General features: G+C 52.6%; 1 protein-coding gene across 24 annotated transcripts in view; it reads right to left on the bottom strand.

Moving 5' to 3' along the window:
- Positions 1 to 1,376: 1,376 nt before the first annotated feature.
- GDAP1L1 (ganglioside induced differentiation associated protein 1 like 1) overlaps positions 1,377 to 27,847 on the bottom strand; it is a 47,641-nt gene continuing 21,170 nt past the window's right edge. For 23 of the 24 annotated variants that reach the window (XM_040638343.1, XM_040638344.1, XM_040638347.1 and 20 more), the window contains 5 exons: positions 18,609 to 18,801; positions 17,363 to 17,536; positions 12,589 to 12,686; positions 11,677 to 11,791; positions 1,377 to 1,733 (listed from right to left, as the gene is read on the bottom strand). In XM_040638343.1, the coding sequence (XP_040494277.1) occupies positions 1,390 to 1,733; positions 11,677 to 11,791; positions 12,589 to 12,686; positions 17,363 to 17,536; positions 18,609 to 18,714 (837 nt within the window). In that variant the 5' untranslated portion in view covers positions 18,715 to 18,801 and the 3' untranslated portion in view covers positions 1,377 to 1,389. Of the gene's footprint in view, positions 1,734 to 11,676; positions 11,792 to 12,588; positions 12,687 to 17,362; positions 17,537 to 18,608; positions 18,802 to 26,667; positions 26,863 to 27,847 lie in introns of those variants that run through there. The other variant, XM_008698085.2, reaches the window with a different exon arrangement.

The following is a 27,847-nucleotide window of genomic DNA, read 5'->3' as shown; positions in this document are numbered from 1 at the left end:
TGTGGGGCAGGTGCCCTGGGTGTACCCTGGGGACCACTGCCAGGTTAACGTGAGCAGATGGTTGTGAACATGCTTTATAAGCTGGGAAGCCCTGTGTCCAAATGAGGTGGATTTGGGCCAAGGTCAGAGCATTGCAAAGTCCATCTGGAAGCCATCCCCACAACCAGCAACCTGAGCCTGGACTCAACCCTTGCTTGCTCTTACAAAGCACTGAGTTTGAACCTCGTGTCTCTGCATCTCCGGCCCCAGACTCCGGAAACGAGAGATGGATGGACAACACGGGTTTAGAAATGAAAAGCAACCGCTCCTCCCGGATGCTTTATTGGGGGCTTTCAGTGGTTTCTACGCATGAGTGGCAGTGACACCCAGACCCTCTCCCAACATGCAAAAGGCACAGGAAAGTGAGACACGACCAGGGAGGGCAGCAGGGATGCAGGGATCCCCCCTCCTCCACGTGGCATGATGGGGCACAGGGGGAGCCCCACGAGTGATGGGGAAGGGTGGCATTAAAGGAGGTGGCTTTGGCATAGGCAGACAAAGACTAGCCAATCCACCTCCAGACCCACCCCTGCACTCAGGCCAGGACTGACCTTCTGAGAGAAGGTCAACATGGCTGTCGCTGAAAGCCACCTCCCATGGTGGGAAATGTCAACCCCAGGTAGGAAGAGGATGATGGATGGATGCTGCCTCCAGGGGCTTCTGGTAAAGTGTCAAAGCAAACACACTGGCCAAATCAGGAGGGGAATGAGAGGGTGTGCTCATGGGGTCGGTCCCAGGCGTGACCTGGTGGTTGGCTGCCACTGCGTTGGCTGGAGCCAGTGCTGTCTCAGTCCATGTGCAGGAGAAGAGTGGAGCCCCTTCGGTCTTCAGGGGCCTCCCTGGGGTCTGCGGTCTCCAGCCCCACCCGGAGGCACCACTTAGAAGAGCCAGTGTTGATGTTGGCTTTATCCTGTGGAAGAGTTCCCTGGGCAAGAGGGAAGGGGAGGCGAGGGGTCAGGCCCTCTGAGCCCCCAGCACCTCCCGGAATCTGGGCCCTGGTGGATGAAACAACCTGGGACTCACCTCAGATCCTAACCAGTCCCCACAGTTCCATCTTGAGACCTCGAATCAAAAGAAGAGGCATTCGTGTTTTCTCTCTCTCGTGTTCTCTCTCTCCCTCTCTCTCTCTCTCACACTCACTCTTTCTCTCCTTTAGTAGAGCCGTGGCCTCAACACACGGCATTGGCAACGTCTACTTCTAAACTATGGAATGTTTTCACATTGACGGTAGAATTACTCCAGACGGGGCGGGGAGTGGCTGTTCAAGTGTTCATGAGACAGTGCGTAACAGAGCTTGCTGGGAGTCACACAGTACAGACACACCGACAGGCACCAAGCCCGGGCCTGGCTCTAGATGTATTTTTTCTTCAGGTACCAGTAGGCAAAGTAGCCCATCCCACCCAGGGAGCCCATGAGGAAGGACGCCCCAAAGAAAGATGGGGGTTTCCGCTTGACCAGCCGGAACGCGTTGGGGATGACGGCCGACAGCAGGGTGGTGTGGATGTCGCCAAGGACTTTCCGGAAGGCCAAGCGCTTCTGGACCCTCTCGAAGAAAGACTGCAGGTTGGGCCGGCTGCCGTCTTCCCAGTACTTCTTGGACAGTCCCAGGAACTTGAGGCGGTGCAGGGTGGCTCCCAGGAGGACGTCGGCGAGGGTGAAGGCACAGCCGCAGAGCCACAGCTCACACTTCTGCCCTGGAGTGGAAGGGAGAGGAGACGGGGGTAGAAGGGCTCACTCGTCTGCCGCTGATGCCTCTGGCCTCCACCCCCTGCCCACCACAGCGCCGCCGGGCCACCCGCTCCCTACAGCTTCGATCACTTTGGCCCAATGCTTATACTACCTAAGTATTTTTTCTTTAAATCAACTGACTTTTAAGTGCAAATACATGTGTCTAAACTCTAGACCCCTACGTCCAACTGCCCGTTTGACAGGCTCCACTTGGATATCCACCATGCCCTTCACACTCGGTATATCCAAAACTGAATTCCTGATCGTCACCCCCAAACCCACCACACTCGTCCCCAGGTCAGCGACCGTGTGCCCACCCATTCAGTTGCTCCGGCCAAAGCCCCATGCCACGTCGAGTCCTCTTCCTTTCATTCCCCACATATAGTGTGTCAGCAATTCCCAATAGCTTCTCTTCCAAATGCATCCAGGGTGTGAGGTTACCTCTGCTGTTACCAGTCCTGTCCAAACAACCATCCTGTCCGACCTGAATTATAAGAATGTCCCCTTGATAGATCGCCCTGCCTCTGCCCTTGACATCCTCAAGTCTGTTCTGAACACAGCAGCTGGAGGGACTGGAAATAGTCATGGCTTGCCTGGGGGGGGGGGCGCCGGTGAGCAGGGAGTGATTCATGAGAAGTCAAGATTAGAGAAGTAGTTGGAGATAAACTAGGGTAAAGCTTAGAACCCCCCGCAAAGGAGTTTGGACATGAACATGGTCAGTGGGGAGAACTGCAGGGTTTTGAGCCAAGACGTAATGTAGGAGACCAAAGGAGCTCCATGTCCACCTCTGGGCCTTTGCCCCTGCCAGGCTTCATGCTTGGAATGCTCTTCCCTCTGCCTCCACTTCCTGTGAGGTCTGCTGTCCCGGGAAGCTGCTTCTGCATCTTTGAGCAGGTGTTCCGTTCAACTCAGAAATATCCGGAATCTGAGGCCCTCCACCATCAAAGCCTGAGCCCCTCTATCCCTCTCACTCATGGCTTCTTGTTCATTCATTTATTCATTCACCCAACATGTTTATCTACTGGTATGTGCTTGGCACGAAGCCCTGACATGACATGATGCGTGACAAGACACAGGGTCCTGAGAGGCTCGTGCTTCCACAGGACGAGGAGGTAAAGTGTAACGAAGGCTCTAATCCAAAGTCTGTTCTTGGTACGTAACCTTCAAGATGCCTGCTGGATATCCACGGGGCGATAGATGATGAATCAGCAGTTAGAGGTACACACAGCTAGTTCAAGTGTGCATCTTCAGCATGGAGCTGGAAGGACATTGGCAAGGGAGTGAGTAGACAGATCTGAGAACAGGACCAGGGACTGAGCTCTGGGGCTCTGAGATTCGGATGTTGGGCAGCAAGGAGAAACCAGCAGAAGGGCATGAGAAGGAGCACCTGCGAGGTGAGAGGAACCAGGAGAGAGTGTTTTCCTGGAAGCCAAGATAAGAAAGTGTTCCAAGGAGAAGAAGGGAGGTGTTCGAATGCCGCAGAGAGGTCAAGTAGGAGGCGGAGAATTGTGGTGGCATTTGGTGACTGGTGACCTTGACAAGAGCAGTTGGAGCCAATGCTGACACTGAAAGCCTGGTTGGAGGGAGTCCTGGTTGGAGAGAAAGGGAGGAGAGGAACTGGAGACTGTGAGCAAGGATCCCACTGTCAAGGAGTTTCGCTGTGATGGGAAGGACACGCCAATAATGTGAGGCAGGTCAAGAGTGTCTTTGCAAGCGGGGAGGGAAAACCCAGCACTTTGACGGCGATGATGTAGCAGAGGGGGCAATGACGCTGCAGAGGACAGTGGGGGGAGTTACCAAGACGGGTGCTTGAGCGGATGGCTCTCTAGTGCACCAGGGGAGGGGTTGCGTGTTCAAGGACAGCTCACTGTCGGTGGTTCGAGGGAGTGCGTGCAGCTGTATCTCACCAGATCTAAGTTGCCGCGGAGTGGAAGGCAGCCACCCCGGGGGGCACAAGCGGTGCCAATTCGACTTTGACTGTGAGATGCATTCCAGTTTCAGAGATGTTAGGATGTGATGGGACAAAGCTGTCTCTTAGAGCTGATAAAATGGGGTGTGTAGAGTACAAACACTGACGCTGGCGGGGGCGGTGCTGTGGGGTCAGAGGGCTTCGGTTTCCTGGGTGAGTGAGGGGAGAGCTGGGGGCAGCGGGTGGAAGGTTGAGGAGGAAGGAGATGGTATTAAGCAGTCACCTGGAGAGGGGATGGCAGGGGGAGGCCAAGGGCAGGCGGAGAGCCAGCTAAGGCTCGTGATCGTGAATTCAAAGTGAGACCAGCCGGCACGCGTGTTTCTCCAGCCACGCTTGGGCCCACAGGCACTGACGAGGTGGTGAGTCGGGTGGAACCATTGAGGTTTTGCAGAGTACGCTATAAAGCCAGAGCAGGGCAAGGACGCCGACGGCGCAGGCAACGGAGTGCTCTTACTGGTGGACGACGGGCGTTACTGCCACGTCCGGAGCAGGGTGCGATTGGGATGGGGGTGAGGGGCAGCGAAGGGAGGCAGGATCAGGGGCCTGCAGTCCCCAGCGACAGGCTGGAGGAGACAGGCAGATTTGAGAACAGGACCAAGGACTGAGCCCTGGGGCACGCCAAGGTCTAGATAACGGACAAGGAGAACCCGGCAAAGCTGTGGGGGAAGGATCTGTCTGTGAAGTGGGAGGTGCGCCAGAGCGGGCGGTGTCACCCCCCAGTCCTCACAGCAACCCTACTGGTAGGTGCTATTACTATCCCCACTCTGCACGTGAGGACACTGAGGCACAGAGAGGTTAAGTAACTTAGCCAAAGCCACACAGCGAGGACGTGGCAGAGCAGAATCTGGACGTGAACCCAGGCCGTGTATTTCCAGAGTCTGTGCTTGTAACCGCTACAGAGCACTGCGTCTTTCCCCGCGCAAACGAGCACACGCACAGGCATGTATCTCCACACACGCTCGGGCCCCTTTCCACAGGTGCCTTCTCGTCGGGTCTGTGTGCAGATCTGTGTGGCCGCACCGCACGTGGCGTGTCTGTTCGCCCCTGGGTGTGCCTGCCCAAGTCCATGTTTATGCACGCGGCTATCTGCCACATGGCCACCTGCGTGCGTGCGGTGCGGAACCCCCAGATGTGTCAGTGAAGTGTATGCCCACGTCATTGGGCCGCCTGCCTGCAGACGGATGTTCCCAAGCATGTCTGCGCGTGGCGTCGTCTAAGTGTGTCCACGCCTGGGTTTCTGTCTGTGGGCAGATGCTGAGAGCCACGACCACCCCGTACGTGGACACGGGTCGCTTCCTGGCAGGACACCCTTCCGTTTGCGCCTCTCCTCCAGCTGTGCGCACCCTTCGAAAAGCCCCCAGCCCTGGACAAACCCTATCTTGGGCCTTCCCAGGGTCTGCCAGCTCAGAGCGCTGACCAGTGAGGCTTCGAATTCATTACACAAAGCCCAAGGGGGCACCTGGGCACGCCTGGGCCTCTGCGAGTTCTGGAGCAGGCTGGCTTCCCCACGACCTGCAGACACAGCCCTCCAGCTTTCACCTCTCCTCACACCCGGGCCCTCGTCCTCGCTCCGACCGGGACGCCACCGCGTGCATTCAGAACACAGGAGCCTTCAGCCAGGAAAGCCTTCACTCGACCGTGAACCCTAAGCCAGGCACGCGCACCCTGCCTCCGGCCACCCCCCCCCACTCAAGGCCAGGCCCCCTGCGGTTCTCTGCATCGGCTGAGGCCGCGCATCTCCCCTTCACCTTCCAGATCCGCTCTCCTCCCTTCTCCACGTTGCTCTGCGCCCCAGGAGGACGACTGGATGGATACCCCAGTGGGGCTCCCAACCCTCGGGCTCCAGTCAGGTCAAGTTGTTGGGGAGCAGAGGCAGGAGGTGGGAGGGCGGGCGAGAGTGAGGTGGGAGTCCTGCTTCCCTCAGCGTCCTCTCCGCGGGTCCACAGACGGAAGGCATAGCTCCTGACCTCCTGTCAGGCGGTCTCCCTCTCCACACAGCCTCTTTGTCCAACATCCTGCAACTGCTCCCACCCCTTAAGGCCTCAGGCCCGGGGCACCCCGTTCACTATTTGTGAACAGTCCCTGGATGAAGTCCTCCTCAACTTACCCCATTTGAAGGTACCCTGTTTCCCACGGGGCCCCGGCCCGGAGCATGCCCCTGGCGTCCTCTCCTGGACTTGGTGTCATCCGTCCTACAGCACTGACTTCTCCTTCCCACTGGGTCTTTCTACCGACCTGAAAACACGCTCTTGGATCTCCTCTCTTCACCCCACATCCTTCCTCAGGCACCATCCCATCTCTCTACTCCCTCCCACAGCCAAACATCTCAAAAGGGGTGCCTACACCTGCCGTCTTCATCCCTCACCTCCTCACCTGCATTCAGTCTTCAGCCACCCACGCCCGCATTCCCACAAATTGCCCTTGGCAAGGTCACCAGCAAAATCCAGGGACGCTTTCCTACCCTCGCTTCACTCAGACTCCCAGCAGCAGCGTGTGACATCGTGCTCTCTTTAAAACACAACCCTCTCTGGGTCCCATTGACACAGGGTCCTCCTGCCTCACTGGTGACTCTGTCGGCTTTGCTGGCTACTCTGCCTCTACCCCTCCCCCGGCATGGGGGGGCCTCAGGGCAGGGGTGGCAGTTTTAAAATGCACTCACGAGCCACTCTGTACTTCTCTGTTGGAGCCCGATCTCCCTCCCCTTGAACGTGGACTGTATTTTGTCACTTGCTTCTAGTGAAGAGAATGTGGCAGAAGTGACAGTGACTTCCAACAGTAGGTTGTAAAAGGCACTGTGGCCACCTCTCCCCCTCTCTCTGCGCTCACCGGTTCTGGGGAAAGCCGGCAGCCGTGCTGTGAGGACACGCAAGTGGCCCCATTGAGAAGCGCAGGTAGTGAGGAACTGGGGCCTCCCGCCAACGGCCAGCAGGGAATGGAGACCTCTAGTTACGAACCCCGTGAACGAGCCATCTTGGCTGTGGCTTCTCCAGCTCAAACGACTGCAGCCCCAGCCAACAGCATGAGTGCAACCTGCATCGTACAGCCCTAAATTAGAACCACCCAGCCACCCTGCTCCAAAAGTCATGAGCCACAGAAAATGTGATGTAATAAATGTAGTTTTTGTTGCTGCTTCAGCCCCTAATTCATGGGCAATTTGCTGTGCAGCCAAAGGACACATCAGCCCTGACTCTTTTGTTTCCCTCCACTCTCTCCCTAGATGAATCACCCAGATCTATGGCTTTAAATACCACATATGTGCTGGAGACTCGCAGATCTCTCTCCAAATTCTGACCTCTCCTTCACAAGGCAAACTAGAATACCTAATGGCTTGTGTGACACCCCCTCTCGGGTGTCTGAAAGGCCTCTTGAACACACTGTGTCCCAAATCATACACTCGGCCCCCTTGTCCGTATCACGAAATGGCACTCGGTAGCTCAGACCGAAACCCAGGAGTCATCTTGGATTCCATTCCCTTACTCTCCCCTCCTCATACGGCCACTCAACAAGTTCCAATCCATTCTGTCTCCAAAATGCCTCTCGAGTCCATCCACGCCTCCCCATCGCCCCTGCCACCTCCTCGGTCCAAGCCAACATCGTCCCTCCTGGGCTGCTGGGACAGCCTCCACTCTGTCTCCCTTGAAATCCATTCTCACGGCAACCAGAGTGCTCTTAAAATCAGAACGTCTCACCCTGGGTGGCCTGTGAAAATGCCGCCAGTTCCTCCCATTCCTGTATGCGCGTGGCTTTGCTACCTCTGCCAACAGGAGGTGAATCTCACTTTTCACCCCTTTAGTCCAGACTTGCTTTAGCTAATGGGACTCTAGTAAATTCCACAGAAATAGAGGCCTGAGAAGTGTTTGCATGCTGACTCTTTGCTCCCTTGCTGCTCTCAGAAACCCTGCAACCACCACCATATGAATGTGCGTGGGTTAGCCCGCTGGGTGATGAGCAACCTGTGGCCCAGTGGCCCGGCTGACAGAGAGCCAGCCACTAGACACGCCAGGGAGGTCACTGACTGCCAGCTCGCTGCAAATACATGAGTGATGCCACCACCAGCATGTGGGACAGAGATAGGCATCCCAGATGGGCCCAGTCCAAACTGCCAAACCACAAATCATGACCAAATAAAAGGTTCTTTTAAGTGACTCAGATTTAGAGTTTATTTGTTACTCAGCAAAAGCTAACTGATACAATCCCCTTCTCAAAACCCTCCAAAGATTTCCCATATGATGGACTGTACATAGTACAAAATCTAAATTCTAAATATAGACTAAATTTTAAATATAAATAAAATATAAATATGGGTCTATTCTAAATTCTAAATACAGGTCCATGATCTTGTATCTCTCTGGCTCTGTCCAACCTCACTTATGCCACTCTTCCCATTACTCACCACATAGTAGCCAGTTACTGGAGAGTTCCCAGCTATCCCCTCACCACCGCGTCCCCTCAGTCTAGGACACACCGGTCCTGGTTCTTCACTAGGCTGGCCCTTCCATATCCATCAGGTCTCATTTGAAATGCCACCTCTTCAGAGAATCTTTATCATATTTGCCTGGCTCTTTTTACTGTCAATCTTAATACTTATCACTGTTTATAATTCTGTTTTTACTGATGGGATTATTTGACTAATGTCTTTCTTCTCCGCAAGACTATAAACTACACGAGAGCAAGAACAATGTCTTGTTTTTACTTACAGTTTTATCCTCAGGACCTGGCACACAATCGGTATCCAAGAAATATTTCAATAAATGAATGAGGAAAAATGATAATAGTAATTATTTTTGAAACTGCTATTTCTAGAACATTCTACCTTTAGCCAGGTACTGTGGAGAGCGGTAACACCCATTATCTTTATGAACCCTCACAACTTTCCTGTAAGTTAGATTCTGTTATTATCCACATTCTGTAGATGAGCACACACGAGTGAAGTGAATTCTAGAAGGTCACAGAACTAGGAGGTAGCTGATCAAGAATCCACATCGGTGTCATCCGGCTCCATGCTAGGGTTCTCAACTGTGACATTATAACACTTCCCAACCCGGTCCCTGCCTCACAAGGGAACAAGTGGAGGGCATAAGCATCACCCCCAGGAAGTTTGGGGCTGCCCCAGTGGATGAATGAGACCAAGTGGGCCCAGCCACCTCCGCAGACCTGTGCTGCTTCCCCCAGCCATGGAGGGACACAAGGACTGCCCAACATCTCCATCTGGAACAACCCCAGTCATCTTGCCATGGGGCAGTACAATGCTGCCTCCTCTTGGAAGAGCTCAGGACCAAAACAGAGACTGAGGTCTGGAGGCTCCCAACCTAGGGATCGCATGAGGAATGAACATCTACAGCTGTTCTCCAGGACTGTCCACTCTGCCCTCCCTCTAGGTCACACTCTGTGTCTCCCTTGATAGATCAGCAGCTAATACTTGTGGACATTTCCATACCGTGTGCCAGGCCATGTGCTTATTCCCTTACACGCACTTTCTCACTGGGCCTCACAACAGCCCTGTGAAGTAGGCTTTCATTTTATCACCCTTAACAGAACAGAAGAAGTGGCAGAGCTAGCGCTTAAAAACTCAAGACTCTGGGAGCCACGGTTTGAATCTGGGCTCTACCATTTCTGTCTGTGTGACCTTGGGAAGGTTACTGAACCTCTCTGTGCCTTAGTTTCCTCATCTGTTAAAAAGGATTACTCATATTACTTACCTCCTAGAGTTGCTAGGGGCATTAAATGAGTTGAACTACGTGAAACACTTAGCACAGTGCCTGGCCCCCAGGAAGTGTTGTTAAAGATACGTTGTATGGGGGCGCCTGGGTGGCACAGCGGTTAAGCGTCTGCCTTCGGCTCAGGGCGTGATCCCAGCGTTATGGGATCGAGCCCCACATCGGGCTCCTCTGCTATGAGCCTGCTTCTTCCTCTCCCACTCCCCCTGCTTGTGTTCCCTCTCTCGCTGGCTGTCTCTACATCTGTCAAATAAATAAATAAAATCTTTAAAAAAAAAAGATACGTTGTATGGGCTGAATTGTGGCCTTCCAAAATTCATATGTTGAAGCCCGAATCCCCAGTATATCAGAATGTAACTCTATTTGGAGAGAGGCCCTTTAAAGGCAGAAGTAAGTTAAAATGAGGCCATCAGGGTTGGCCCTAACCAATCTGACTGGTGTCCTTATAAGGAGAGGACACTGTGCCACACAGACACCAGGGCCGTGCACTCGGAGCAAAGCCTGCGTGAAGACACAACAAGAATGTGGCCTCTGTAAGCCCAAGAGAGGTCTCGGAAGAACCACACCTTGACCTTAGACTCCAGACTCCAGAACTGAGAAAATAAATCTCTGTGGCTTAAGACATCTAGTCTGTGGTATTTTGTTAGGGCAGCTGAGCAAATTAATCCGTAAATATGTAAGATGTGCCTGGTAATGAAGGTCAACCAATGGGAGAATGGCAGAGCTGGGCCTCTGACCCCAGAGGCAGTCATGGAAACACCACACCTTCTGGCCTCTGAGCACTCTTCTACGACGGCTCCCCCAAGCACATTCTCTGACAGAAAGGAGAAAGTTCCTGCTTGAGGTGCGTACTATTTTTATTACTAAGCCTTGCCATACTTTTTTCTACAGAGGAGTTAGGGTCTGGCCTTAGAACTCCTGACAGTGTCCTATTCGGGACTTTAGGTATCTATGAGCACCTTATGCTTGCCTCAGTTGTGTGATGCTGGAAGAGCACTGCACCTGTCAGGAAGGAACCTGTTCTTGCCCTAACCATGCCATTTATGAGCTGCACAAAATTGAGCAAGTCCCTGTATCTCTTTGAGCCTCAATTTTCTCAAATAGAGAATGTGCAAGGCTTTGGCTGTCATATGTTTAAACTAGCATGTTCCAGGCAATGGGCAGAATGCTTTTACATTTTATGAGTCCAACAAGATGGTATTAAGTTATAGTAGTACCATCCCATTCTACAGATGAAGAAACCGAGGCTCCAGTAGGGAAAGCAGCTTATCCAAGTCACACGGTAGAGACAGCAAAGCCGGAACTCTAACTCAAACCCCTGTCTGACTCTAAAGCCATCTTTTTTTTTTTTTAAGATTTTATTTTAAGTAATCTCTATACCCCAGTGTGGGGCTTGAACTCACAACCCCAAGATCAAGAGTTGCATGCTCTACCAACTGAGCCAACTGGGAGCTCCTAAACCCATCTTTTCGAACACTGTGCTCCACGGCTTCCCCATACAGATGGTGTGTGCATGTGTGAGGCTGTGATGTAGCAGTGCCTGTCACGTAGGCTCTATAAATTAGCATAACTGAGGAGACAAGACTAACTGGCCGCCTAAAACAGAGCAAGATGAGAAGGTCCAGAATCAAACTCAAAGAGGGGCAGTGGCAAAGACAGCACGTAAAAGGAAAAAGGAGCAGAGTGGTGTGGAGAGGGTACTCCCAGGCAGAAGAACTGCAGGAGCAAAGGTGTGGAGATGGGAACGAAGCTGGCACGCTCAGGGTCCAGAGAGCCACTCCAGGACAGAAAGAGTCAAGGTCAGAAAGAGCCATAACACATCCTTCAGCAGGGGAAAGGTGAGAGGGTCCTGGTCATCACCTCCATCACCATCATCATCTTCACCAACCTCTATTAAACATCTACTGTGTGCTAAGCGCTGACCTAATACCTACATGTATTATTTCATGCAATGTCTCAACACCTTTCTGGGGTAGGTCTTATTCTTATCCCTATTTCACAGATGAGAAACAGGTCCAGGGAGGTGAAGTACCTGACCCATGGTCACTTAACTAGTAAGTGGTCAAGCTAGGACTTACACCTAAGTCTGTCTGCCTCCATGGCGCATGACCCTAACCACCTGGGAGGTCCTCTAAGATCTTTGGGATAAAGGGGCTGGGAGTGGGCAGGAGCGGGTAGACTGGATGGGCTCCAGCACCCACCTACCCCAGAGCTGGCACCCACCCTCGTTCTCCAGCTTCCTCTTCTCCAGCTCCGCCTCGATCTGGTCCAGCACCATGGCCAGCTCCCCAAGGATCTTCTTCAGGTAGCTCACATCATCGTGCTCCAAGATCTTGGCCTGGGGACAGGACAGGCAGGAGCCAGAGGAGTTGAGCTGGCTTCCATCGAAGCCTGGATAACCAGGGCTGGAAGGAGCTTGACCCAAACCCCCTTCGGCAAACCCAGCCTCCAAATATTCCTCTCAGCATAGAGGGTGACCCACTGTTACAGAAAAAGCACCCTCATCTGGTGCTCATAGCACCCCGGTGAGCTTGGCTGTCCTGGCCAGACCTGGCACTTTCATACACCAGCTGCTGTGAGGATCGGTTGATAGCAGCTCATTGCTGCCCCTTCTCCAGAGTTACTCTCAGCCAACAAGGGCTGCCTGGAAATACTTGGGAGGGTATCTCCCACCCCTCACGTCCCGGCCAGGTAATCTGTAGCCAATGACTGACTGACACAGGGGTATAAAAGGCTTGCCCTTGTCTCCATGTGGATTGACTTTGTGGTGACACTTATGTTGCAGAGCTCCCTGTGGGATCAGGTGAAACTTGGCCCCTTCTTCCTTCCTATCCCTCCCACCCTTACTGGGTTCTCCTCAGAACACTCCCTCAATGCCACTCTTACCCAAGAACCTCTGTCCAATGCTTTGCTTTTAGGGACAGAACCTAAGATGTGAGGACACCAAGGCTCCAGTGGGACAGTGGCTTGTTCAAGATCAAAGAGCCAGTAAGTGACAGGATTGGAAAACCAAGCCGTGTTGTTTTCCTTTTATGCCATCAGCTGATCCTCTATTTAGAACGAGTTTCTCCCATTTGTTCTGTTCCAAGGGAAAGATGGTGGGGAAGGAAACTGGACAGGCCTGGAAGCACTCACCATGAGCTTCTTCTGTTTGGAAAGGTAGGGCTCAGAGAGCTGGGGCTCCTCTTCATGGTCCAATTTCATGAGGTCTGTGGTGGCATTGGCTAAATGTCCTGGGGAGAGAATAAGGAAGGCCCCATCTTTCTGACACCCAGAGCCACTCCCACCCCTTCTTCCAGAAGTTTACGGGTAGGTCCCACTCAGACATTGATCTGGGAAGTAATAATATCAACAGCCAACACCTAGTAGGCCCGACAGCCTGCAGCGTAGGGACGGATGACATGTCATCCTGCCCGAGGCTCAGGCGAGTGGAAGACACAGACACATAAAGAAATTGCTGTGATATAGCATGATCAATCTGTAATGAAGAGCGAACAGAACACTGTGGGACACAGAGGGCCACCTGCCTGGGCCACAGAGCATCAAGAAGCCTCACTGAGGAGGAGACTACTCGGAGATGAGGAGATGTTGGCCAGAAATGGAGAGGTTATAAACCTGGAGAAACTCATACTTCAGTGCATTTCTCCCCCCACCCTTTCCTGTGGTAAGGAAATGGGTTCAGAGAGGCTAAATAATAGCCACACTAGTAAAGGATAAGCAGGGCTCAAGCTTGGGCCCACTTGATTCTTAGTCTAGTGCTCACTCACTGTAGCCCACAAGGAAAAACTTACTTAATGCCAAGAAAACCCATAAGAAACTTTTGCTGTCTTGAAACTTCCCGTTCTGGTGAGACAATTTTCCCGAAGATTTAGGAACATGCTAACCCTATACTTCCTGAGAAAACTGGCCTTTTAAAGATGTTAAAAAGGGAAGGGTGATGGAACAGAGGGTCAGTGATAGAACTCAAGGCAATGAGAGAGAAGTGTCCTATAGTCTAACTTTGAGAGTCTAACTGTAAATTGTGGGAGTTGTAAGAGGAGGTGAAAATATCATTCAGGATAGGATCCTGGGGTCTGTTCCATGACTGGGATGGGATTTCTCCAGAATTCTTGGCCAGTAAGTCTGGGATGTGGTGGGTCATGTGGACAGTGGTGCCTCAATCCTGCCCTGCCCTTTCCCTTGTGTCCTAACTCCACTTAGAGATCCCTTAGGCTCCTTGAACTCATCCTGGCCCACTAACCTCATCATCTTCCCTGCTCCACATGCTCCTTGCCTGCATTCTCCCCTAACTGCAGCACCCCTCCCCCACACCGAGGCAAGCCAGATGCCTGGGGTGGGGGTGGGTGTCCTCAATTCCTCCTTCACCTCCTCCCTGCACCAAATCAGTCCCAGGTCCTGCTGATTCCTCCTTCTTATTCTTTCTCATACTTAGCTTCTCCCTTTCAATCATCTGCCTCCCTTAGTTCAGACCCCTTCATTGATCTCTCTTTGGATGATTCTGACCCAGCCCAAGGCACTGGCACTGTTTCCTCTCTGTGCCCTTCTCCCCACTCACACCAAAGAGGTGTTCCTCACACACATACTTGACCATGCCACTCTTTGCTTAAAACCCATCCCTGGATCCTCGCTGCCCTCAGATAATGTCCAAGCTCTTCAACTTGCCTTAAAAAAACAGCAGGATCCTCTCTTCTTACCAACACCATCTTTCACTGAGTTGCCCCACCTGTCCCTGTCCCCAGGTGGTAACATTTCAGCTGCTCCAAATGCTTGGCATTCCCTGAATGTGCCAGACCATCCCAAACCTCTGGGCCTCCGCTCACACTACTTCTACCTCCTGGAGTATCGTTCTCCTGTATTCCTGAAAATCCCCTTCTAGATCCAGTTCAAGATCACCTCCTCCATGAAGCCTGTCCTGATCCTCTAGGAGGTCTGACCACTCAATGCCTTTGTCCTCCGGTGTACATTGTACAGATTTCTGCCAGAAAATGCAAATACAGTGATCAGAGCTTCCACTGCACAAATCCATTCATGTTACAATCTATGTGAAAAGTGCCCCCTGGACTTGTGCAGTGCACAACCTGTACTGCTACGTCTCTGGATGTTGTACTTATCTCTGGATGTGTATGTCTCCCACTAGAATTTGCGTCTCTGGAGACCAGTGGCTATGTCAGATTTGTCTCTGTTTCCTTAAAACCCAGTACAGGCCTGACACAGAACAAGAGCTTAGTGAGAGTTGAATGAATAAATGAGTGAATGAGTGAATGAGTGACTACACATGTTCAGCTTCTGCCCTCTAATGTCTCATCATCTACCACCCCATCTCCTGGCCTGATACAAAACCCAGTAAACACACTCCCAGACGTTTCAGCTTTGGGGCTATATTAAGTCTCATTGATATTTTATGAATGTGAAGGTCAAGTATAGCATTTTCTCTCTTGCTAGTCACCTAGGGCTGCACATGTGGCTCTCTTTAGACTCCAGGAGGGCAAACCAAGCCCAGGAAAGACCTTGGGCTGATTGGAGGGATCACTGAAGGATCACTTCTGTATCCTGTGAGATCCCCCTCATTCCCCCAGTGGGGCTGGAGTCCTGAGATCTCTTTCCTTGAAGGAGGAGCAGGCTGGGCCTTCTCAGGACCCCTCACTGCCTTCTAGACTTCACCAGATGACTCATGGCAGAATGAGGAAGGGCCTTCAGCCCCCAGAAGCATTTAAGGACTGCCTCCACCAAGTCCAGGCCACCATCATTGCTCACCTAGATGACAGCAGGACCTCCTAACTGCCGCACCCATTCTTCTCTCAGTGGAGGGAGCTCTATGAAATGCACATCAGATCATGTTCACTTTCCATCCCTCGTTTCTCCACTGCTCTTTCGACAAGATTCCAGTTCTGTCAGACCTACTCCCCAGACTCACACCATGGCCGCTCATACCTCCCTTGGGCTATACACTTCATCCACACTGAACTTCCTTCAGTTCCCCAAACACACCACACCCTCTCCTACTCCTGAAGCTGAAAGGATTCTCTCTCTCCTTCCCCTTCTACCTCCTCATCATCCTTGGGTGTTGCTCCATTTCGGAAGCCCCGGTGCCCCCAAGGCTGGGATGGGCACCGTCTTGTACCATAACACTCATTGGTTCAAGGGTAACAGTTTTTTAATCAGTTACTGTTTGAACAGGTTATACATACATACTTGTTTAAAAATTCAAACAATATTAAAGAATGTGCAGTGAAAAGTAAATCTCTCCTCTCAATCTGTGGTCTCTTAGTTCTGCTCCCCAAAAACAAACAGCTTCTCATGTATCCTTCTGGAAATCCTCTGTGTTTGTAAGCACCTGTGTGTCCATGTCACCCCCTTTTAAATTTATTAATGATAGCACACTAGATGCATTTTTTTTTGCCCTTCATTCCTACTTACTAATATATCTTAGAGAGCATCCCATATGCTTATTTTTTTTAGATTTCATTTAAATTCAAGTTAATTAACATATAGTGTATTAGTTTCAGTGGTAGAATTTAGTGATTCATCAGTTGCATGTAACACCCAGTGTCATATGCTTATTTTTTTTAATAGCTGTGCGGTGTTCCATCGTATGGGAAGACTAGAAGTGTTGCAGTGTAGGGGAAGACTAACTCATGCACAGCTGGGTTGCTTCCAGCTTTGTGCTGTTACCAGCTATGCTGCGATGAATGTCCTTGTACATGACTCTTGGCGTGCACATCCAGGTGCGACTACGGGATCACCTCCCAGGTGCGGGCCTTTCTGTGTTGGATCCAGATTGCCAGGCTGCCCTCCTGAGAGGCTGTTCGCACTGCAATTACCTGGTCATTTGTCGTTCTGCTCCCCTGTGATGGAACTGTGACCCTGGGATGGCAGAAGCTCTGTCTGTCCCCATCTGTCCCCAGCCCCCTGCCCAGGGCCTGGGTCGTAGGAGACCTCATCAATGTTGTTGACTGAATGGAGATAGGATGATGCTGATAAATTCCAAGTCTTGCTCGAGGGTACTCTAAAGGGACGAGATCAAGTTCCACAACCTGCCCCTTCCCACTTTTAAACATCTGCTCACTCCTTCAAGAGGGAGGAAGTGGCCATTTACTAAGCATCTAGTATCTACTTGGAATCATCACACTTCATCTGTCTATAGGACCCCATGGTGTCTGCACAGAGCCTGGAGCAAAGTCTGTAAATGGCTGTTGATGGATAATCTGATTTAATCCAACCCCCATTTACCAGGTGCTGGAAACAAAAGCATGAGCCAGGTTATGGGCACGTCCAGGCTAGCACTTAGGACAGGATGCGGGTGATGCTTACATCAGAAATCAGAGACCCCACAGGGGGCCTTGCACATCTGGGCAGCCTTCCTTGGTGGCACCAACCTTGATGTCACTCAGTGCCCTGGATCACCAACCACAGTCCTGACTTCCCTGGGCCCAGACTCCACGTGTCTGGGGCTGGGACTCTGCTATGATGGTGCCCCAGCTCCCTAGGGATAAGACAAGCCTCTGGGGGGCAGAGAGCCCCATAGCCTCTTTATGGGATGGCAGGACAAGTGGAGGGGCAGGACAGGGGAATGAGACAGCCAGAGAGGGAGAGACATTTCAGTTTGAAACAGAGTGAATGAGATGGAAGGCCAGGGAGAGTGGTGGAGAGAAAGCAAGCAGGAGGGAGGGAGGATCAAGCAAGAGACGCCCAGAGGGAGGATCAAGCAAGAGACGCCCAGAGGGAGGGTCAGACAGATTAACAGAGACAAGAGAAAGGGCTGGAGAGAGAGGCAGAGAGGGATGAGGGAGATCAGGAGGGATGCGAGGACGAAGGCAAACGAGAGACACACGGTAGGGGCAGGAGGTAGAGGAGGGGGACTGCTGCTAAGGGGAAAGGTGGGCAAATGGGGATAAGCCGTGGCACTCACTGCGGATCTCGGCTGTGGCGTACTTGGGGATCATGGAGTCGGTGGTGAGCTCGGGGTGCAGGATGCAGCCGTGCGTGTAGGCGTCCATGGGCAGTGCATCCAGCAGCTCACGGTACTGCAGCACCCTCGCGTGCTGAGGGCTGCCCGCCTCAGGCATCAGGGCCACCACGTGCTCTGCGGGGCACAGCCGGGGCTGGGCTGGGGGTGGTGGGTCCCGCCCTGGCCCCCTACCCACCCTGATTTGGACAGGCCAGGCTCTGGTACGCACCCCTTGATCCCAGCATTCTGGAACCCTGAAATGTCGAGGCCCACAGGGACCAGCCTTTTCCCCAGGCTCCTGAGATACAATCTCCACCCAGCTGACAGGGGATCCTAGTGGTCCTGCCTGCCTACTCACCTCCCTAGAGTCCTGCCAGCCTGTCTCCTGAAGGGCAGCCCCTCACCACTCCAGGCTTGTTGCCTGATGGGGGTCTAGGCCCTGTGTTGCCAGGCTTCAAGAGAAGCCAGAAATCTGGATGCTTAGAACTCAACTTTCTTTGATTTTTAATTGTTGGCAACTAATTCATATTCTTTCTACACAGTACAGGTCTGGGCCCTGACCCCTCTCAGCTAGGTCTGCAGCATCTGCCATAGGCAATGGGCTTTTGAACCTGAAGCAGGCTGGAAGGAGGGAGGGAGACAGACATAGGGTCCTGTAGGATTCTGGGGTTTCTGGTCCCTGCTCACATCTGCAATATTCTAGGGTTCTTGGGCCCATGTCTATGGGGTGCCCAGGGGGCCCATGGCGCTGACTATGCTTCTAGGGATTCAGGGGGCTGGGCCCTGCCCGTGCCCTGGCATTGCTGGAAGATCTGGGCCCTGTCTGTGGTGACACACAGGTGACACCCTGTGGAGGGCCTGGCTCCTGCTCCCGCCTGGGGGCTCTGAGGACCTGTGGCCATGCCTCTGACTGCCGAGCTCCTGGGAAAGGAGGCTGCAGCCCCAGTATTCCTAGGGGCGTGTCTGGCTCGCTAGCCTTTCCCTGAAGTACTGGGGAGAGGGTTTGTGGCATCCCAAGGATCATGGCCATGCCTGTAGCTCTGTGATTCCTGGGTGGCATCTGAGCCCTGTTTGCAGCCCCATCGTTCCCTTCGGGGAAGACTGGGCCATGGCCACAGCCCCAGTGGGCTTCTTCAGGCTGCCCAAGGTTTTGGGAACCTGTCTGAGCCTGTGGGGTCCCTGGGGTCTGTGGCTGAGGCAGCCGTACCTCCTGTGAAGGTTCGCTCCACATAGTCGATGATCTGGTCGTAGTCGCTGATTATATTGTCCCGATGGATGATGACGGGCACCTCCTCGCCCAGGTTGAGCCGCATGAACCAGGGCTCCTTGTGCTCGCTCTGCGGCAGGCTCACGTCCCGCTCCTCACACGCCAGGCCCTTCTCGGCAATCACCAGCCGCACCTGCAGGCACCAGGGCCAGAGTGGGGAAGGTGGGAAGAAGCGGGGGTGGGGGGGGCACTCTGCCCGGAGGGACGGGGCATGCAGGAGGGAGGTCAGAGGTCACACACAGGAAGTGACATTGCTTCCAGCTCATTCTTGGGCTCCTGGTGGGCAGGGGTGGGGGGTGGAATCTCCCAGGGGCCTGGAGCCTCTTGGTGGGAGGAACACAGCCCTACCCTACTCTGGGGTAAAGGGGCAGTGCTCCCTGGTGGTGATGGGACTGGGTTTCACAGATGGACATACCTGGGATAGGATTCCTGGCTCTGCTGTGTGTGTTTGGGCAGATTCCTTAAACTTTCTGAGCCTCAGTGTCCTTATTTGCAAAATGGAAGTGTTAATAGTACCACCCCAGTGTCTGGTACACGGATGGCACGCCATTCATGATTTCATTATCATGATTAGATGCTCAGCCCGGCCTCCAGGGGTAGATGTGACTGGGAAATTCATAGAAATTCTTATCAACATAATCAATAGCTTAATTTCTCAAACTATCCAGGAAACAAAACAAGGTGCAAAATAATTTGCCAACATCAGTTGTCTTTTATGGCCCCACACTTTCCCATCTGGCTGTTGGATGTTCACAATAGCCTCCCAGAAGAGGGTAGAAAGGAACTATCCCCCCTGCTTTTCTTGATCAGAAAACTACAGCCCAGAGAGGGCAAGTAACTTACCCAAAGTCACACAGCAAGGTAGCAACAGACCTGAAACTGGAAGCAAAAGGTCCTGACTCCCAGCCCAGTGTTCTCTGCCCTGCGGTCACCTTCAGAGAATCCTGGACCTGTCCCTTCTTAGTTTTTCCCTATGTCTCTAAGGGGTACCAAACATTTGAGCTGGTAGAAGCTAATGGAGACCCTTGAAGCTGGGGCCTGTTCCTCACCCAGCCCAACATTTCTGAGCTAGAAGACAATTAGAGATCACCTGGTCCAACTGCCCCCTGCCTGTGGACTGAGACTCAGAAAGAAGATGACTTGTATAAGGTCTCCCAGCAAAAAAAATGGCAAGTGACTCCACTCCTCCCCACTAATGGCTCCAGTTCAGGGGAAAGGGAGGGCATCTCTGAGGCCAGCAAAAGTGGTTCTCCTGGAATGTCAATGTCTGGGTATCCCCAGACATTGGGGGTGACACCCAGACTGGGTGTCCCTGGCCTCCCTCCCAGGTGCCAGGAGTTAAGCACTCAGAAGGGCAGCATGGTATCATGGTCAGACCTTGGACTGGGGCCCAGCCTGTCAGTTCAAATCCCAGCTCTAGCACCTACTTGCTGGGTGACTATGCTTTACATCTGTGTGTCTCTGTTTCCTCACCTGTCAAATGAGAGTCCCACTAGCAATTCCCGCAGAGGGCTGCTGTGGGGATGAGACACTTTAGTCCCTGCGGAACAGCGCCTGGCACACTGTAGGCATTACGTGTCTTAGCCACTTGTATGAGATCAGGTTTTGGAAGCAGACAGATCTGGACTTGAAGCCTGGCTCTGTTGCTTATTTGCTTTGTGACCTTGGACAAGTCACTTGACTTCTCTGATTCTAGGTTCTATGAAATGAGGAATGTAATCCACTCTTTCAAGCACGGCATGAGGTTGAGATGGGAGGACGTGGATGAAGTCCCAGCCCAGGAGGTTAATACATGGGTTCTACCATCACTATCTCATACTCATACACACACACATGTGCGCGCACGCACACACACACACACACACACACACACACACACACACACACTACCCCACGCCCGTGGCTGATGTCCTAGAGCAGTACTTCATGCTGCACCCTCACCACTAACATGAACACCCCTTTCTTGGTGGGGAGGGAGAGGCAATGAGCCCCTGAACCCCCAACCCTCATTCACAGATTCATTTGTTCCATTAGCCAAAAGCAGGCCCTGCTGATGGGGCTGGGAGGTCCTCACCCTAGCTCTGCCACAGCAATGTTATGTGACCTTAGAGCTATCACGCCCCTCTCTGAGTCTCCTTTTAATCATGAGTAGAATGAGGGCTGGTCTCCGTGTTCAAGGCACGCCCCGCCGCCCTGCTGCAAGCTGACACTACATTCGGACCACGCCGGAGACAGTGGGAGGGAACTGTGGGTTCTGTCTAAGAGAGGGGGAGGACATGTGCCAGAGAGTGAGCACCAGGGGAGGCATCTGTTTGGTCTGGGGATGTGAGAGTATGAGTGCATGAGCCTGAATGTGAGTGGCAACTGCATAAACGAGTGTGTGTGTGTGTGTGTGTGTGTGTGTGTGTGCGCGCACGTGCGTGCCTGCATATGTGTGCATGAGTGGGGGTGTGTATGGATGAGTGCGTGTGCATATGCGTGCATGAGTGGGGGTGTGTATGGATGAGTGTCTGAGTAACTGCATTATCGTGTGAGGGCATGTGCATTAGTGTGGCTATGAGTGTGCACAGGCACATGTGCGTGTCCTTGCGTGTATGTATAGGTGAGTGTGCATGAGAAAGAGAGGATGCGCTTGTGTGTATTTGAACTCCTGGGTGGTGCCAGTGCCCTGGAGAAGCCCCAGAGCAGTCAGGGCTGGAGTTTGGCTGGAGCCCAACTGCCCAGTCCCTTCCTCCTGCCCATCCTGGCATCCTCCACCCTCGGCGATCAGGCTCCGCCCAGCCATCCAGCCTCTGGGCCACGCTGGGACGGCTGAATGGATGAAAACGGAAACCAAACCCCTGCCAAACCAAAACCTGCCCTTGGCAGGTCCAGACATTTGGCCTTGCCTCCTGGTTGGGCACCTGCCCCCAGGGACCACTCCCAGGCCCTGTCCTGGGACTCTAGTGAGGGCGCCACGTGGGGCGAGTGCCTGGGGAGGGGACTCTCTTTAGGGATGTAACAGTTTTGCTTGGAGCTGCTTCAGGGTCATGCCGGCAGGCAGCCAAGGAGACTTTCTCCTTTAGCTGAGCTGCAGGCCAGATCCATGTGCCATCCTGCAGGGGAGGGGAGTGTGGGAGGAAGCCAGGCCCAGAGGAAGGGCATGCAGTCACTGAGGCCATCTGCCATCTCTGCATCCCGGACACTGGACCAGAGTTAGGTGGTCACCACTCAGAGTGACCAGACATCAACCACCCCTGGGCAGACTATCTTCCCCGTGGGTGCATGGAATTAGCTCACTGGTGCTTCAGTCATAGTTGGGCACTGCCCCTCCTCACCCAGGCCCTTGTTTATGAGGCAACGGCAAGGTACTGGGTTGGCATCTCTGCCCAACCATTGCTGCTGTGTGACTTTGTAAAAGACACTTAGAGTCTCTGAACCTCAGTGTATTTATCTCAAATACTTTTTTTTTTTTAAATTAATCAAGGTGAGGGAGTGGCCCACACAGGGATCTGAGGAAAAGAGTTCCAGGCAGAGGGAATGCCAGTACAAAAGCTCTGAGGCAGGGGCATGTCTGGCATATCTGAAACACAGCGAGGAGGCCAGTGTGGCTGGAATGGGGGGACAGGGAGATGAGAAGAGAGGAGGTCATGCACAGCCTTGTAATCAAGACTCCCAGATTCAGGGGTCCATGAATCAATCCAGGGACTCCTTGAACTAGGATGGGAAAATTACATGTTTATTTTTAGTAATCTCATACTGACAGCATTTTCTGCAATTATGAGTGTAGGCGACAAAGCATGGTAGTGTTAGCAGTGCCTGAAATATTGTCACCACAAGAAATCACTTTCATCACTCCACATTTCTACAGTTACACTCATCGTGACTTTGACATTACAGTGATCGGTCCTGCCACTAGGTCGGGTTATAACGGGTTAATACAGAAACTTATATAAAGAATTTGTTTTAAAAATATGTCAATAGCTGTACTTTGATTGGCTTTCCCTTCTAGTAATGCTATGTATTTTACTTTATTCCATTAAAAGCATTATTGTGAGAAAGATCCACAGGGTTGCCCCTGTTGATGAGTGGTCCATGACCAGGCATGGTTAGGATCCTGCAGTAGAGCCTAGGGTGATTAGGAGGATCTGGCTCTTTCCCAGAAGGACCTGGTGAGCCACTCAGCCTTCTGAGAAGAGCCGTGAGATCTGTAGCTGTCACCCCCGAGCTTCTGGGGGTGGGGTGGGGTAAATGCGCAAGTGCAGCAAGGATGGGGCTGGGGGCCAGTACCCAAGAGCTTGAAAGGCAAGGCCAGGGTGGGAGGCAGGGATCACCCTCCACCTCTTGCTTCCTCCTGCCATGTCCGAGAGGGGCCCCTGGAAGACCTGCTCAGTCTTGGGTGTCGGGACAGTCTTCTGACAGGACCCAGGTCTGGACCTCTGACTGCTGGGGGCAGAAGGTTGGGCCAGGTTCTCCCCACAGGTACATCTAAGACAACGGCAGACCCTGAGAGGATGGGGTCAGGGAACCTTGAATGGGCTTGTTGCAAGAAGCCAAGGATGGCTCTCAGAGACTCACCTTGGTAGAAATAACAAGAATAGCTAACTCTCATATAGCACTTTTTCTGTGCCAGGCACTGCTTTAAGACATTTACATGAGGTAGGTACTAGTATCAGGCTCCTTTTACAAAAGAGGAAATAGGCACAGAGACAGCACTAAGTTGCTCAAAGCCACACAGCTAATGAAGAACAATCGTGGTTTTTTAAAAAACTGGCTGGTGTGAAGACAGAAGGATGCTCAAAGAGCTGGGGACACACAGAGACAGCACGGTTCTTCCTGCCTGGGGAGGGAGGGATGCAGGTTGTATCAAACATCAAGTCCATTTTCATGTTGAAAAGCTGAGGATCGAAGAGGGTCAGGACCTACCTGAGGTCACAAGGTAGTGAGTGGGAATGCCAGCAGTCAGAATGTCTGCATATTTGCCCCTCCCTGTCTCACCCCTCTGTCCACCTCCCCAGCCAGGGAGAAGGAGGCTGGGGGCAGGAATAGCCTCAGAAACAAGCTAACATCTACACTTTGCATTTAGAACCTCCTCTGTGCCCTGGGGCCCCAGGTGATCACTTATGATGGTGCCTGAAAGTTCACTGTTAGCACGCGATCTTGAAGGCATTGTGCTAAGTGTGTGGCCATGCATGTTATCATTCAATCCTCACAGCCCTCTGAGGTAGGTATCATTCCTCCTGCACAGAGGAGGAAACGGAGACTTGCAGAAGTGAAGACACGTGCCCGAAGTCACACAGTGGGAAGTGGCACAGTCAGGCTTTGATCTCCTGTCTGGTAAATGTTAAGTGTGCTTACTGGGCACTTTTATAAGCCAGGCGCTGCTCTAGGTGATTTAATGGATACGCTTGCTGAATCCTCACAATGGCCCTATCCCGGAGGTGCTGGTATTATTCTCAAATTACAGACGTGATGTCTGAGGCATGAGAGGCTAAGCACTACCCAGCCAGTCAGTGGCAGAGTTAAGATTGAACCCTGGGCAGTCTGGCCTCAGAGTCTGGGCTCTGGACCCCCCTCACTGTCCTGCTGCCCTCTGGCTTTGATATAGTCCCCGGATGTCCCATGAAGCCACCACTACCACTCTTGGGGGTAGGCTATTTTCTGCTATTCATGCACCATTAAGGACAGGATTCTCAGATGCTCTACAAAGGGGAATTGCTCCCTGGATGCAGGCAGGGCAGGGCCCTTCAGGACTGAAAAGAAGGAAACTCACCTGCTAAATTCCTACTATGTGCCAAACACTTAACATATATCCATAACCCCTTAATCCCTCAGGAATTCTGCAGGGTCGGATGCAAAAGTCCCTTTTGCCAGATGAGGATATTGAGGCACAGAGAGGTTAAGTGACTTGTCCAAGGTCACACAGCCAGTAAGCACTTAAGATGAGAGTGGAACCCAAGACCATCTGACTGCAGAGCCATGCCCTTTCCACCAGGCTACACTGCCCCTAGAACCCATCTTCCTCAGTCAAGAGGAAGGTCCTGAAAGGGGAGGCAGGAGGATACTGAAGCTGGCCTGTTCACAAATGGGGTTACAGTGGGTAGTCCTGTTCATGAATAGGGACCACCTCAGCCCTGAGGGCAGACTGAATAGGATATATTCCAGGGGCAAAGGGAAGAGCAGGAAGCTCCCTTGGGGAATGGTAATGGGAGGTACCATCCTTCTTCCCCCTGTCCAGTCCCAGCCACTGAGGCCTGGCTCCTGAGGTTCTGGGTGGGAAGGTATTCTGAAATCTGGAGGTCAGTCTGATTCATCTTCAAACCGCCAGCAACTTGCGTAGAGCCTGGCATGCAGTAGGTGCTCAGCATGCACGTGTAGAATTTATGGATGAGTCCCAGAGTGGCCCTAGCTAACCCGACCCCTCCTTCCCCTAGCACTTTAGTGATATCATTACACCTATAATTATCAGAGACTTGACCCTGTGCCAGGCACTGTTATCAGCACTTTTTGTGTGTCACCTTATTTCACCCTCAAAATAACCATCTGAGAAAGGTACTGCCATTAGCTCCATTTTACAGATTATAAAACTGAGGCTTTGGAGATGCAAGGTGACCTATCCAAAGCTTTACAGTGAATTATTGGGGAAGATGGCTCTTCTACTGGGGACTGTCTAGCTTCAGAGTCTATACTCTAAACTGGAGCTACTCAAAGGAGGATCAGCTTTATCAGCATCACTGGTAGCTACTGCTGCAGACCTGCTGAATCAGAATATCTGGAGTGGGACCCAGCAGTCTGTGTTTTAACCAGGATCATGCAGCGATTCTAATGTATGCTCAAGTTTGGGTAGTGCCATCTAGAACACTAAGTTATACTGCCTCTTTGACAACCCTCTCAGCAGCTCTGAGAAGAGGTGGGAATTAGAAGAAGTAGCTATTACTATTACTATTACTATTACTATTACTATTACTATTACTATTACTATTACTATTATTACTATCATCATCTCATTTTCCAGATGATGAACTGAGCCTGGACCAAGACTCAAACCCAAATCTTTTGGTTCCAAGGCCCTTTCTCTTTATGGAATCTGTTTCTCCATCTGAAAAATGAGTGAATGGAACAAAAGGATCTTCCAGGAAGAAGAGGAGTCCCAGGGTCTGTCAATGGACGCCACTTAGAGATCAGCCGCACTTGCTGTTGGGCCCTGGCCATGGTGCTGAATTCATGCCCCACTGACGGACAGCCACCCAGGGTAGGAGATTGCGCCCCTAGAGGTGCCGCTGTCTTACAGCGCAGTGTCTGGCCCTCACCCCCAGGAAGCGGGACCCCGAAAACTCAGCACCAGGTTGGATTCCTAATTGACCCCCAGCTCGTCTGGGTCTGAGAAGGGGCGGAGGGGCCGTCTGTGTCTTTAAGAGCAAAACATCGATTTTTAGGGGCCGAACCGAGCTGGTCTAAGGAGATGGGTTAACTCCTTCCTTCTCAGCTCAAGATAAACGTGGATGCTGGAGAGGACTAGGTACAGATCCTCCAAGCCCCAGCCAGAGGAAGGCTCTCAGCTAGGCAGGAGCTGTGACCCCGGGGGGCTGTAGTATCAGGACAGCAGCGTGGGAGGGAAGGCCTCACCGGCTACTGGGGCTGGAGGGCTGGATCCCGAGGGAAAGCGTCCTCCTCCCTCCCCCGCAGCAGCCGCCCCCTCAACAGGCCGCCTTCCCAGCGCCATTCCCTTCCCCTTGCCTTTGTCTGTCTTTAGCCCTCCAACAGACCAGGTCTTTCTGGGAGGGGAAAGAGGCATAATGGATGTTCCCAGAACTGGGGACGGTGCTCCTGGGGCCCAAGACAGGGCCAGTCACCTCCCGGGAGAGCAGCCCGGCATCCTCCACCCTCCGGCCCCGAAACCCCACATTCCACCCTCCAGCCTCTCACCGGGGTCCTCAGCCCCCTTCAGCCCCCTGGATCCCCTCCCCCAAGCCTCCTAGCCACTGGGTGCATTCTGCTCCCTCGCTCCTTCGGGCTCTACCTTCTGCGAGCTGAAGGACTGGGTCCAGTGGTACAGAACCAGGCTCTCCTTGGGCCAATGGGCGGGGCTGGCCGCCTCGGGCGCGACGGGAGCCTCCACCGGCTTGGCTGCATCGCTCTCCAGCGCTGAGATGGGCCACCAGCTGCAGTTGGTGGGGGTCAGGTTGTTGGGGGTCGCCATGACAGCCGAGAATCAGAGGGAGGAAAGAAGGAGGCTCCGCGGCGGCGGCGGCTCTCTATCGCCCAGCATCACATGGCCTCGCGGAGCCTGCCCCTCTGCTTCGCTCCCTCCCTCCCCTCTCCGTGAATGTCATTACTCGCTGGGTGAGTGGGGGAGGGGCGTGGGGGATCCCAGGAGCTCCTTGGCACGCCCCTGGCCCCTGCCAGAGAAACCATCAGTCCTCTCGGTCTGGCACCATGGAAGGGTTCGAGGAGCCACAGGGGGGTGGGCCATGCCCCGCAAATAGCTCATATCTGGCCAGTCATCTGCCAAGACCACCACTGTTAACGCATTTTGACTCTCTATCTTCCAAGAAGCAAATACCTCTTAGGACAACTGGTGTTACAGAGACCAATTCCTTTTATAAATCAGTGTCTGGAAATAGCCTGTCTCTCTTAGGGGCTGTCATTTTCTAGCATTTCTCCTGAAGGACCTCTAAGGGCAGAAGGGAGAAAACTATGTGAAGTCCGGAGCAAATGCTTACACAGCACTTGCCCTGTGCCCCAGCTTTACAGCCATCAACTCATTGAGCCCTCACAATAATCCTATAAGCCTCATTTTACAGAGCAGGAAAGTGAGGCACAGAGAAGTTAAGTGACCTTGGCCAAGGTCCCCTAGCTAGTAAGTGGTGGGGTCGAAATTCGAACCTATCCTGCCTGGCTCCAGAGTCTATGCTCTTAGTGATAAGGTCATGATACCATGATGATGATAAAGACAACAGCACAGCAAGCATTTATCAACCCAAGCACTTTATACGCATCATCTCATTCATCTGCATGATAATCATTTTTACTAGAGGAGGAAAATGAGGCTCAAAGATGTCAAGTCATTGGTCCAAGGTCACATCTCTACCCCGGAGACTGAGGCACAAGGCGGAGCCCAAGAAAGCCTGTAATGCGCTGCTGTCCCCTAGTTTATCCTAAATATTCATGGCAGTTTTACATAAAGTTCCTTAATATAC

Source organism: Ursus maritimus, unplaced genomic scaffold, assembly GCF_017311325.1.
Source record: "Ursus maritimus isolate PB19 unplaced genomic scaffold, ASM1731132v1 scaffold_22, whole genome shotgun sequence".
NCBI lineage: Eukaryota > Metazoa > Chordata > Mammalia > Carnivora > Ursidae > Ursus > Ursus maritimus.
The sequence above is the reverse complement of the archived record's forward strand: the minus strand, read 5'-3'. Positions and strand labels throughout refer to the sequence as shown.